The 13,534-nt window shown below is 34.3% G+C and overlaps 1 protein-coding gene across 2 annotated transcripts in view; it reads left to right on the top strand.

Moving 5' to 3' along the window:
* RAPGEF5 (Rap guanine nucleotide exchange factor 5) overlaps nt 1–13,534 on the top strand; it is a 115,196-nt gene that overhangs the window by 34,463 nt on the left and 67,199 nt on the right. The window contains exons 8-9 of one of the 2 annotated variants that reach the window (XM_014055104.2): nt 2,378–2,454; nt 7,382–7,507. In XM_014055104.2, the coding sequence (XP_013910579.2) occupies nt 2,378–2,454; nt 7,382–7,507 (203 nt within the window). Of the gene's footprint in view, nt 1–2,377; nt 2,455–7,210; nt 7,508–13,534 lie in introns of those variants that run through there. The other variant, XM_087712778.1, reaches the window with a different exon arrangement.

Here is a 13,534-nt window from a genome sequence, read left to right as displayed (position 1 = left end):
AAATTTAGAACAGAAGAACAAGAAGTGAAAGTGTATAATAAAAGTTTTGGTTAAAATATACAAATATAACAATGGGAAAATATGTGGTTGAGGGGTTTGAATTTACATTATTTTTTAAATAAAATCTATCGTTGGTATAGGTCATCAGAGAAATTATCTAGAATTTTAAAACGTTTACGTATTAAGTACTTACGTATTAAGTACTTTAATATAGAACATTGGGTGCTGCAGTCATTGTAAAGAATATTTGTAGCTTAATTTAATGTGTGAACCATATCAGTATACTAGTGTTCTGCTATGGTTAGCACTTTATATTGCTGACTAACTACAAAAAGTATGTGTCTTTATATAGTCAGCAATCTCTTTAATGATTAGAATGTTAGATTAGGACCCAGGAAATTCATCTTTTACTGTAGAATGGGAGGAAGCTGTGAAGCTCATTGGATAATACAGGTAGTCTTCGACTTACAAAGTGTGCTTAGTGACTATTGAAAGTTACAACATTACTGAAAAAAGGTCTTATGAACAGTTTTCACACTAACAACCATTGCAGCATTCTTGTGGTTATGTAATTCACATTTGGTGCTTGTCAGCTGACTAACATTTATGACGGTTGCAGTATCCTGAAGTCAGGCAATCACCTTTTGCAACCTGACAAGCAGTTAATGGGGAACCAGATTCGCTGAACAGACGTGTTACTAATTTAACAACTGCAGTGATTCACTTAACACATGTGGCAAGAAAAGTTGTAAAATGGGACAAAACTCACTTAACAAATTTCTCACTTGGCAACATAAATGTTGGGCTCAATTGTAGTCATAAGTTGAGGACTACCTATATTTGGCTGTCATTAAAAAAACTGTAATAAATATTATGTTTGATTCTTGGTGGCTAACAATTATTAATAGAAACAAAATAAAACAACCATTTAAAAAATCCACACAGTGTCAATAGCATTGAATACCTGATGAGAACATTTAGCCCATTCAAATCAGTCATAAGATGGGTTCATTTGTACAGGTAAAGTGCCAAACTATATGGCAAAACCAGATTTTTAATGCTTTGCAAAAGGTCAACAAGTCTAATATCAGGGAAGATGATACTCCAAAGGTTGAACACCAAGGCACAAAAAATATCTTCTTGGGTTCTTCTGGATTGAAATGTCTAGGAAATGAGATGCAGACAAGGCTTCCTGAAGGAGTTCTTGTAAAGGTAAAAAGAGGGGAAATTTAAAATAATGCATGCTTATAGCATGGGGAGGCTTTACTGATGACTGATAATAGATTTTGTCCAGGGGTGAAATTCAAGAGATCCTGACAGGTTCTGGAGAACCAGTAGTGGAAATTTTGAGTAGTTCAGAAAACCAACAAATACCACCTTTGGCTGTCCCTACAATGGGAATGGGGATTTTGCAGTATCCTTTCTCTAGAGTGGGGTGGAAATGGAGATTTTGCAGTATCCTTCCCTTGCCACGCCCAGCAAGCCATGTCCACAGAACCAGTAGTAAAAAAAAAAAAAGAATTTCACCACTGATATTGTCCCAGATATTTTCCTGATGGTTAGTACTGCCCACTAATAAATCTTGTAGTGGTAACTCACTGTTTTAATTTTGTTTTTCCTTTAATTTTTTTTTTTACTGATGGATGTTTTTATATTTTGTTATTTTACTAAGGGATGTGATGGCTCTTTGGCTAAGACACTGAACTTGTTGATCAGAAGGTCAGCAGTTCGGCAGTTCAAATCTCTAGCACCATGTAATGGAGTAAGCTCCCATTACTTGCCCCAGCTTCTGCCAACTTAGCAGTTTGAAAGCGTGTAAAAATGCAAGTAGAAAAATAGGGACCATCATGGTGGGAAGGTAACAGCGTTCCATGCTCCATTGGTGTTTAGTCATGCCGGCTAAACATGGGCACAGAGACATCTTCGGGCAGTGCTGGCTCTTCGGCTTTGAAATGGATATGAGCACCGTCCCCTAGAGTTGGGAACGACTAGGACATATGTGTGAGGGGAATCTTTATCTTTATTATTTTACTAAAAAGAAAATTAACTAATTTTAGTAGCTAAATATGTATCTACAGTATATTGTTGGTCTCTGTAGGAGGAAAGTACTAATAAATATATATAATAAATATATATAGATAATAAATATATATAGAATATTGCTTGTATGTTTGTCAATTCTATGACTACATACAGTACTAAAATATGACTATTTGCTATAATTGTAATCAAAATATTTCTTGTAGATGGTGAATCATATTGAATGTGGTAATACGGTGCTTTTAAAATTGCTGGCAAGTCTATGGATATAATGTTAATTTTCATAGTTCTTGTTAGAAGCTTTTATGTGTATCTTTCGTTTTATTTTATTTTTTAGCAATGAATCAAAGTTATGACCTCTGCAGTGGAGAGGCAACAGTGCAAAACCCCCCAAAGGATATCTGTGATGCACAGGTAGAAAATAATTACTCATGCATGAAAGAGATTGGGGATCCTCTTTTTACAAATGTCATTGCTAACCTTATATACTACCCCACAATCCAGCTATGCAATATACTCGTGATAGCAAACCTATGGCATGGGTGCCACAGGTGGCACGCGGAGCCATATTTGCTGGCACGCCAGTCATCAGCTCTGGCACACATGGCCATGCCGGCCAGCTGACTTTTTGTCCTTCCGGAAGTTTGTTCCCTGATTGACTTGGTGTGGGCAAGCGCACCCATGCAATTTTGGCATGCTGTAAGAAAAAGGTTCGCCATCACTGCAATATATAATATACAAAACTACATGATTTTGTTTGGGACTTTCTGCTATTTAAGGGTCTAACCTGAAAATCAGGTGTGTGGTTTACATTCTATATTTATTCTTTTAGATCAATTTGTAATATTGTCATATTCCGATTTGTTTCATTAAAATGAATATGACTCAATTAAATACATTATTTTTGGGCAATATAATTTGCAGGTGTTGTAGGAAAAACAAAGATTAAATCTTCTTAACACCATATAAAAATATAACGGTTTATAGTTTAATTCCTGAAAAGGAATGTAAAATTTGGACCTGTCTGGAAACGTGTGCTCAAGGAATAAACTTTGCTATAATTAGTATTGAGATATAATCTGATGTTGGGTAGAAAGTGAAAAAAACATATCCCTATCAAGTGGACAGTGCATTTCTGTTGCAAGATGATAGATACCTGTCCATTCCTGCAAGAAATTATATCACAGCTATTTTTCTGGAATGTATTCTTAATGCTTAATAAGAAAAATTGGGAAGAAAAATTGGGAAAAATTGGAAAGAAACAAATGATGTAATACTTTGTCAATTGTCAGTTCCAGCAGTATTTTTTTTAAATTTCTTCTTCAAACCTTATTGCATTTATTTTCATGTAGCCGGCTGACTCCACTGCTAATTAAGATGTGCTTTTGAATTAAAGGACTTGGCAACCTAGCCCTTGAGGATATGGATGATTTCCCCTGTTGACTGTTTAAAATTCAATAAAATGGAAACAAATTTGCCTCCTTCATTATTTAATGTATGATAGCTGCCTTCAACTTAATGTTGAATTGAGATGAACAGATGGGGTGGATTAGACTACATTAACTAAGTATTATGGGAGTTGGCTCAAGTTGTTTGAAGAAGGCTGATGACTGTAATTGCAGTAAAAATTTATAAGATCAAGCCTGACCTATCATAACAGACTGTGTTGACTGTTTCTGCTTTAGGTAAATACTACCAGTGAAGTTCTCACTACTGGTAGAAGGTAGCTTAACTCTTTGGTATATTTTAATAAGTTTTTAAATTATTTGGTTTAATACATACACACCCCAAATTTCAGGTCAATTAAGAAGCCATATAAATTGAATATATGTATATATTCAATGTTTCTAATTTTAATCCATTTCTTCTATTTGGTCCATATTAGAAAATATACAGGATCTTTTGGAAGATTCTGTTTAACTGCCCAAGTCCTTATATCTGGTGATATAATTGAGTTAGTCCAGAGCTTTCACCAATTTATTCAGGAAGGGCAAAATTGGAATAGGAAAACTATAAATAATGATAGCATGTTATTCATTTCACTATATAATGAGTAGTTCATATTTAAAATATTTGCTATGGAGCAGTTGACGAATTTATCATTTGGTTGTATATCATGTCCATACTATTAGATTCTTTTTGTTGTCCATGTTGAGTTTATATAAATGACATTTCAAGGTTTTGTTGTTTGAGAGTTAAAAACAAAGGAATTCATTAAGTATTCATCTGGTCTAATAAGCAGCATGGTAATAAGATTATATGGGTAAATTACAGAAAACAAAAGTATTTCAATTTCAGTGAATCCAGACATTTAATTGGTCTGAAAACTACTTTGAACATTTAGCAAAATTGGTAACATGCATATTAGCTAATACCCCATTTTTTATTTATAGAAATTATTGGGGGTGTTAAACTGAAATGAAATGGATAAGGCCAGCACAAGACCATGTATTAATTTGCATATTTGGCCATTTGGTAGCACTAATGAATGTATTTTTCCTGTAAAAAAATTATTGTTTACAAAGTAATACTTTAGCAATTGTATATATATAATTATTCTGTTCAATAAGGCAGTAGGTTTTATTGGTTTGCCAAGTGTGAGTCAGAATCCTAACAATTTTCTTGCTTCTCTAAATTTCTCGTTATATTTAGGAGTGTTTTACCTAACAGAACAATACAGAGGTAGTTGAATCCATAGACAACATTCATAATAATGATGTTCATTTGTATCTTATGCTAAACCATTGTAGTTAACAGTATAGCCTGATTCACAAAGCTAGCCAATTCTGATTCATTTATTAAAACACAGAGAAATAACTACATGGTTTACTATTATGTAGGATTCTTTTTTTATATATACATACCATAGTTACAAACTGACAAATGAGCCTCTGCATGTTCCTAAATGGAATGCAAATCTCAAGGTTAAGAGAAAGCTGAAATTAGTGTTTTGTGATTTTTATGGTTGTCAGCAGGAGTTTTGAAGGTCTGAGGATAAAGCAAGAATAGTTCTGAGGACAGACAGACTTTTGTAGTTACATTGAGCTGAAAGGGGTCAAAATATTTTTTTCTGAGTTTTCTCTAAGAGATTCAGGTTATTTATCTTTGTATCACTTTTGGCTTATTGATTTATTAGTGATATTTTTGCTTTTAAAAACATAATTTTCTGTGCCATTTTATTATTAAGATAACAACATTTTTCTGTGTATTTAGTATCGCTATAGTAATATCACTATTAGTAGTTTTTTTTTTCTTTTCAAGCAAGTTTGGTCTAATGGTTAAAGCGCTAGGCTACAAACCAGGAGACTATGAGCTCTCGTCTAGTTTTAGACATGAAACCAGCTTGGTGACACTCTTTCAGCCCAATCGCTTCACAGGTTTTGTTGTTATGGGGGGAAATAGAAAGAGATTCAAGTATTAGATACGTTGGTGTTAGTTATAAGAATAATAAAGGTGGAACAAGAAAATTAGAGAGAGAGAGAGGGAGGGAGGGAGGGAGGGAGGGAGGGAGGGAGGGAGGGAGGGAGGGAGAGAGAGAGAGAGAGAGAGAGAGAGAGAGAGAGAGAGAGAGAGAGAGAGAGAGAGAGAGAGAGAAACGTATGCTGTTTCAAGCGTTCCTCACAAATTGTTAGGGCATCCAGTTGGTTGAATATAATTAAAGTGTACATTAATGATCATACATTTAGGTGACTTTGGGCCAGACACTCTCCTTCAGTCTCAGAATCTATTCATGATATAATTGGTGATTAAAAGCAGGACAAATAAATTATAGATAAATGTAATCTTGTAGGGAATTAAAGAACCTGCGGAAAACTTGTTTAAAATATTCATTTATCAATGGTAATTTGGACGAGTTTTGTTGCTACATGATGTGGTAATAAAACATGATGTGACTGGAGTGCATAGTGACAGAAATCACTGCACTTCTGGTTGCTGTCATTAAGTGAATCATTGCCAGTTACCAAAGTAATGTAGTTATGTACATGTACATGCTTGAGACTTCCTGTTGGTTTCCCCATTAACAGGAAGTTGGCAGAAAATGTTTCAAGTGGCAATCACACGACTCCAAGATACTGTGATGTCATAATTGCAAGCTGGGCATCAAATTGTAATATGCTTGATCTGCATTGTTTTGATTTCTTCCCTCATCCTACTTAACATAAACCTCCTGACATCTTAGGATTTACTACTAAAGCCACATGTGGCATTTGATTCCAAAAAAATGTGGCACACCCACTTTAGGGTAGACTTTATTTCTGAGTTGGTTTTCCAGACTCTTTAGTATTTCAAAGACTAAACAGGATCATGACAGAAACAAAATGCATTCCTTAATTAAATATCAATGATACTTAATTACTTAAATATCAATGATACTTAAGTATCAATGATATTTAATTAAGTATCATTATTCCCCATGTTTTACTACTTTCTTATATCTGATTTAAATTACTACATTTGGGCAAAATTTCTGGACCATTTTTATTGTTTATTGTTGCATTTATATTCTAACTTTTTATAAGTTTAACGTGAGGTTTTCTGTTCATTGCCTCTGATGAGATTGACTCAGAAAGAATAATTGATCAGAATTACCCAATGAATTCTGCAATCTAGGAAGTAACTTGAATTTGGGGCTTCTTGATAATAAGCACAATTTCTTTATCACTATGCTATCAATATGAAAAGACATTTGGTGTCTTTTAGATGCTTAAATTGTGTCTATATGCACAGAGAGACATCTGTACATCAAAATGCTGCTAGTTATCTTTCACAGATACTTGATAATATCTCCATTCAAAACATTTATTTTTATAGACAGTCATGTCTGAAACAACAAAAATCATACACATATACATACAATCTAACATACTTTAATAGTTATATGCTATACATACAAAGAAGGGTGGAGTGTGTGAAATAGAAGCTTAGGCTGTTATTTTTAGGAATGACTCTCTTGCTCTCCATCCTTTTCCAGGGCTGTTCTTGGCTAACTTTCCAATGAATTTGTAACTTTTACTGTGGTTCTCTTATGTAACAGGAAACAAGTTGACGGGAACAAACGCACTGCCTGCATATCAGCTGCATCCATAATAGCCGCTTACTTAGTTCAGCATTGCCTCTGCTATGTTAAGCAGATAGCATCGCATAGAAAGAAGAGATTGTGTTCGTTTGGTGCCTCTTTTGTTTTTTTAAGCAAGAAACAACAGTTTGCTCAGCATAAAATTGGGACAATTCAGAGGGTGAAATGGACAAGATGAGTTTTTGGTAAAATTCAAAGTTTGTGACTGTCATGTCCTGGGACTGTGGATTTAAATATCTTTTTCCTTTTCCACCAACATTGAAGGCAGGAGTTATGTGCAAGCTTCAAGAACGAGAAGATATTGGGCACATTGAACTTGTCCAGAAATTTGCAAAAGAAAATTCTCATGTTTCACAGGCAAACGAAAGAGAACCAGGGAATACAGATCAGGTAGGACATTTTCCCCTTTTTTTCTCAAATAGTAAAGTAATTGGGCACATTCCAGGAATGATTCATGGTAGAGTCAATGAAATTGAAATTTAAATGTAATTCTATGAATACTTATTGAAAAGTAAGGGCTATTTAAATAACTCAATCTACATACATACTTACATGCACAAGAGAAAGGGAGGGAGGGAGGGAGGGAGAGAGAGAGAGAGAATTTATGATAATTGATGGCATTTCATATCTTTAAATGATACTCATAGTTTACTTTTTGCATCTGAAATTTTTTTCAGTTTCTTCCCCTACACAATGAAAGTGAACTATCAACCAAACTTTCCAACTTGGCACCTTCCAGATGTGTTAGGTGCTAGGATGAGGAAGAGTTCTCTTGAGGAAGAGTTTTCTTGAGCTGTTTATAGAAATAGACATAAAATAATGCTTCTGAAGTGTTCCAGCTATCTATTTGATATGTCGGCATGATTGTACTGGCTAGGAATTTAAGAATTATAGTCTCAGGGACATAGTCCAAGTTAAAAAAGCCTGAATCAAATTACTTGTAACTCACATGACACTCAAAAGGATTCTGCTTAACATTTAAACTAAAGATGTGTGGTAATTACACTAACTATTGATTACCAATGTAAGGTGGGTTTATTTTTTTGGTTTAGGAAATCCAACCAAGATGTTAGGTATTTTAAGAAGTTTTACATTCTTGAAAAATGTGATGGACTCTGTATTCTTGCATACTGACAGTTCCTGCAAAATATTGTTACTTAACTTTGAACCCCAGGCATTTAAATTGAAGCAGTCTATCTTCTTCTCTCAGTTGAGATCATTTTTCCTATCATGCTTGAATCCTGTCCTTCTTATTAATACATTTAATATACTAGGTTTTGAAGGATTTTATATCCCAATCCTTTCTTATTATTGCCTAGGTTGGTAGGGGCTGATGGTAATTCAAAATAATGTTTATTAGAGTATTTTTAGGATTAATTTAATATGAGCAGCATACTTGCATTACTGGGCAACACTGGAATAAATATTTTCTGCAAATGTTGTGATAGTGATGGCAAGGAGAATCTATTTTTAAATATTTAAAACTGGCAAAGGACTGCAAGTTTTTTTTAAATATGAGTTAATCATATTTGGGAGTACATTGTGTTGTCTTGATCTCTAGAAAGGGACATCTGTGGAGCCCTATTTCTATCTGCAAAGCAAAATGTCTTTGTGTTTATAGTATTCCACAAGCCCATGATTTCTCTTATCAACTTTTAGTGTGTTTTTTTCACTTGTTTTTTTCCTCTCCCTTTCCCCCCAGTAATGCTGCTTGTTTATATTATTCATATATTTATTTAATCACATTTGTATAACTGCCCAGCTCACATAGTGATTCTGGGAAGTATATACAATAAACAATAAAAATACATTAAGTCATTAAGACATCCAATTGAAATTAAAAAATAAAATAAAAGCAAGATTAAAGAAAATAATCAGAGAATGGTGTCAAAATGTGCAAAATTGCATTTAGTTGCCATATAGTCATCTAGGAGCCTCCATTTTCTCATAGATTTAGGGCTTTCTGGAAGTCTGATAGGGTTGGGGCCAGCCTCACTTTGGGGAGGGAATGATGTTTCACAGAATGGGAGGGGGGCATAGCACAAATGGTTTTCCTTCTGGGTCCTACCAGATTAAACTCCCACAAAATGCATTTCCCACTGGAGCACATAGAATAGGGAGATTTAATGGAGAAAAGATCCCTCAAATATCCCATTCTATGATATCCCATTATTATTTAATTTATTTGGTTTTTTAAAATTGTCATATTTTTGCAATGTGATAATTTTTGTTAAATTAGTGCTGCTTTTACATGATATTAAAAATAATTTCATTAAAAACTACCAGAAACAAATCAAGGAGAGTACAGTGGAGTAATTGATAGTTTGTTTTATACACTTCCTCAAAACTGTTTTTCTGCAATAGTGGTATGATTACTTTTTAACCTTTGGTGGGAAACAATGCAAAATAATACATAAACATGTAGATACACTTAACACATTTAAAAATGCTAAAAAAACCCTCACTTAGCTTGCTTACTCAGGTGGTTTATGCTATGCTCTGAAATCATTTGGTACCAATGTGCAACAAAAAATGGCCAGCGAATGCTTCAATAATTTACATAATATGGGTCATAATTAGCATAATTTAAAAAGGAAAGGTAGTATCTAAATTATTTGAGAAATGGTGGCATGTTGAAAATGGAATTGGACAACTTGGCTCTGCCATCTCAGCACAACCAGCTTCCATGGCCATGCCACAGTCAGAATTTGGGGCAGTCATCTCAGCTTGGGACAGAATGCCATGTGCAACTTGCAATGGGACAATTCTACGGGTCCCCTACAGTACCTCCTTTCACTGGAGGCAGCCATTGGCTTGTTGTAAAAGACGACATCTCTGGATCTGACCTCCCATGGGTACATCTGCTCGTTGGGTCAGAGCACATCTGTTCTGCATGGCTATCTGCTGTGTCAAAATTGCTGCCTGCATTAGAGAAGTGCATGCCCATGCCACATTCAGCCATTTATTTTTCCCTGCAGACACTCATGATAGGGTGGCATCCATTCCAATCTCGGCATTGCAGATTTCTCCTTCACTACACTGCCCTGATGGCTCCCAGGCAGAGAGAGGGCAAGCAGGGATAGTGACAGCTGACTCAGTGATTTGAATTGCCCTGCATCAAGTTGTCTGTGATGATTTGTCCTGTGCCCAGATGGCTGAGCCAAGGTGGCTGTGATGACATGGCTGTGGCAAGATGGCAGTGCTGAGAGGTCATTGTCAATATGCCGTAGACCCTAGTGGAAAGTAACATAAATAAATAATGTATATTGGTCCCAAACTGTATGATGATTTATGGCTAAACCTTTGAACCTTTAGTTGGATCCAGATGCTTGCAAGTACCCATAAAATTGTATAAAACTATATCAATGATTCTCAGCTCATTTACATTAAAAAGTTTCAAGTCTTTTAGAAAGTCTCAACAAATTGAATGTGGTTTAACACATCACATTTGTTAATTGATTCAATATTTATAATCTCATATATAACCTACATCTGCAAAACTACCCAATTTTCTCCTCCCTTTTCCTCCCTTCAATTCATCCCAATTTAAATTTAAATTGGGATGAATTGTGGTTCTTGAAAGCTTGTGCCATTTATTAACATTTATTGTCTGAAAAAGAACTGGTAGATTTTAATTTTCACCTCATTAGATATTCAGTATTAATTATGTACCATGACATATTGAAATTTGTTTTGAAGAAAAATATTATTGAAATTGCTGAGAGTTTGTTTTATTTTTTTCTCACACTGTATTTGGAAACAATAGTTGCCTTATTTTGCTTTTTTATGGAAGAAGTAGCATTTGAAATAGCTGAAAAATAAAAATACTTAAAACTTATAGTTGCATTGTTAGATAAAGTGTTTTTTGCTTCCAGTTTTTTATATATATTTGTAAATTTAGTATATGTGCTACCCAAGCGAGTACTATATTTATAAATTGGAAAATATCTTTTTCTGCTACATACTAATTTAGGATGCTTCCCAGAAACCAAACCAAAACTGTTAGAATCCTAGAAACATAGAACGTGCATAATATTCACCCATTCTTTTCTTTCTGGTCTCACAAAATTTTTGTGGCAAACTGTAGAAATAACTGTCCATAAATAAAGCATTTAGCTTTTACTATACAAACACAGGAAATGAAATCACACTAAAGGACATAGAATTGCTTCATTTGTTTCTGTGACTTTGGATGAAAAATTATCCTTTGCTGATCTATTGTATTGTAACTTTTAAACAATTTGTGTCATCTTTCTTTAACCTTGTGCTCTATGGATGTTTTGGTATTACAATGCCTGAAATTTTGTTAAATGAATTATAAATTTGAGAATTATAGTCGTAACTGTCATGTTCCAGCATTCAGCAAGTAATTTAAACAGAGCCAAAGATGGTTAACTGTAATACTTTATCCAAGAAACTGAGATAACGGGCACAGAGTGACAATTAGGAAGAAAACATATTATATAGCGTCTGCTCTACCCTCACAGCTCCACCTATGGGCCATGTACCACAACCCCCACTGCTTACATGGCATCCTCTATTGATGATCCTGCAGATCAGACCAGGCACGCTGCGGATGCACTAAGACAATCAGATTCTAAGTGGGTCTGGGTTTTAGGCATTAGTATAAAACTTTAAATTGAGTCCAGAAAGTATATGTCTTATCTTTTACTACAGGTATCCTGTACATTCCATTAGTCTCCATTCCATTAGCCTAATTTAATTTATTTTGCAGCAGTTGCAACTTCTGGGATATTTTTTTAAGTGTAGCATCAGAAATAATCAGAATAGGGTTCAATTAATTAATTAATTAATTAATTAATTAATTTCTATAGCTGCTCAAGTCAACCAAGTGACCAACTAAGTGAACAACAGTTCATTTAGTGACAGTTCAACATTACAATGGCATTTTTCACACTTCTAACCTTTGTAGCACCCCCATGCTCATGTGATCAAAATTCAGACACTTGGCAACTGGTTCATACTTATGAGCGTTGCTGTGTCCCAAGCTCACATGATCCCCTTTTGTGACCTTTTGACAAGAAAAGTCAATGGGGTTCACTTAATAACGATGTGATTAACGTAACATTGATTCATTTAGCAACCATAGCAAGAAAGGTTGTAAAATGTGACAAAACTCAATAAATGTCTCACTTAACAACATAATTTTTGAGCTCAGTTGTGATTGTAAGTCGAGAAAGTTGTTGAGACTCAGATTTTGTCATGAGAGAGGATATAAAGCAGAGCCCTTGAGTTTAAGTCACACTTCAGCCATGAAATACTAGCTGGGTGACTTTGAGCCAGTCACTCCCTCTCAGCCAACTCACTGCACACTGGGGAAGAAAGTGTGTGGTGTATGTATTTGCCACCTTAAATTATTCATAAAAATAATAAATTTATAAAAAATAAAGATTTTTAAGATATGTCAATAATCAGTAGTTGCCCAGCCTCAAAGCAGCATAGGATGATAAATGAAGTGGGGTGGGGGGAGGGATGACGGACCTTCAGTTCCAGAAATCAAAAAGGGGTGTGTGGTTTCCTATCTTTATGTTTACAGGTCTACCACCATTTTAGAGATATCTTCAAAATCCAGAGTCCCAAAAGTGCTCTTCACTTTTGTGCTTGGATGAGAAGTGAAACATTGTGAAGAAAATAAATAAATAAATAAATAAATAAATAAATAAGAAAGACAAGTAGCCTTTTGAAAAGTACCTTTTGAAAACAACCATGACCTGGATGACTGACAGTCCTCATAGATGTTCAAGATCTAGAGCTTAGTCAAGCTGGGCCAAATCAAGTATCAATAAAAAAATCTAATGCTGCATATTAATAGCATACTTAAAGGTAATTATTCAATGAGGAACATATTAAAGAATAATACTTCGTGCTTTTAAAGCAAAGTAATGTATGCAACATTAGCCTAAGAACAATTCTACTTAATTTACATAATTAAGTCTGGATGCAGAATTTGAGTTCTTCGAACAGAAATCAATGGTGTTTGACCATTATATTAGCCTTGAGTTCAGTGTCATGCATAAAGAAGAATTACATTTGCATGATGAGAAAACATTCATTTGGAGCAAGTTACAGATTTTGATATCTGACACTGAATATACACTAAGAAATATTTAAAATCGAAATTGCAATATGTTTGATTTCATTTGCTATGCATTCTAAACCCTGAGCAAGTAATTACCTGTAATGTTTTTAAGTTATAGGTGAAAGTACTATTTTGAACATAAAGATCACTATATTTTGAAGACATTGCTATTCTTTTTAATTAATTTGCTATTTATGAAGGGGAGCAGTAAATTATAATATTGGTTTCATTTATTCAGCTGTTGAATAAAACATACTATAGACATTGCTTGCTAATAATACATTCGTTAAAATCTTTGTCAAGAGAATTGGGCTCAA

Source organism: Thamnophis sirtalis, unplaced genomic scaffold, assembly GCF_051295495.1.
Source record: "Thamnophis sirtalis isolate CommonGarterSnake01/CBP01778 unplaced genomic scaffold, rThaSir2_p1.2 scaffold_4, whole genome shotgun sequence".
Lineage (NCBI taxonomy): Eukaryota > Metazoa > Chordata > Lepidosauria > Squamata > Natricidae > Thamnophis > Thamnophis sirtalis.
Note: the sequence above shows the minus strand (reverse complement) of the source record. Positions and strands in the feature narration are given on the sequence as shown.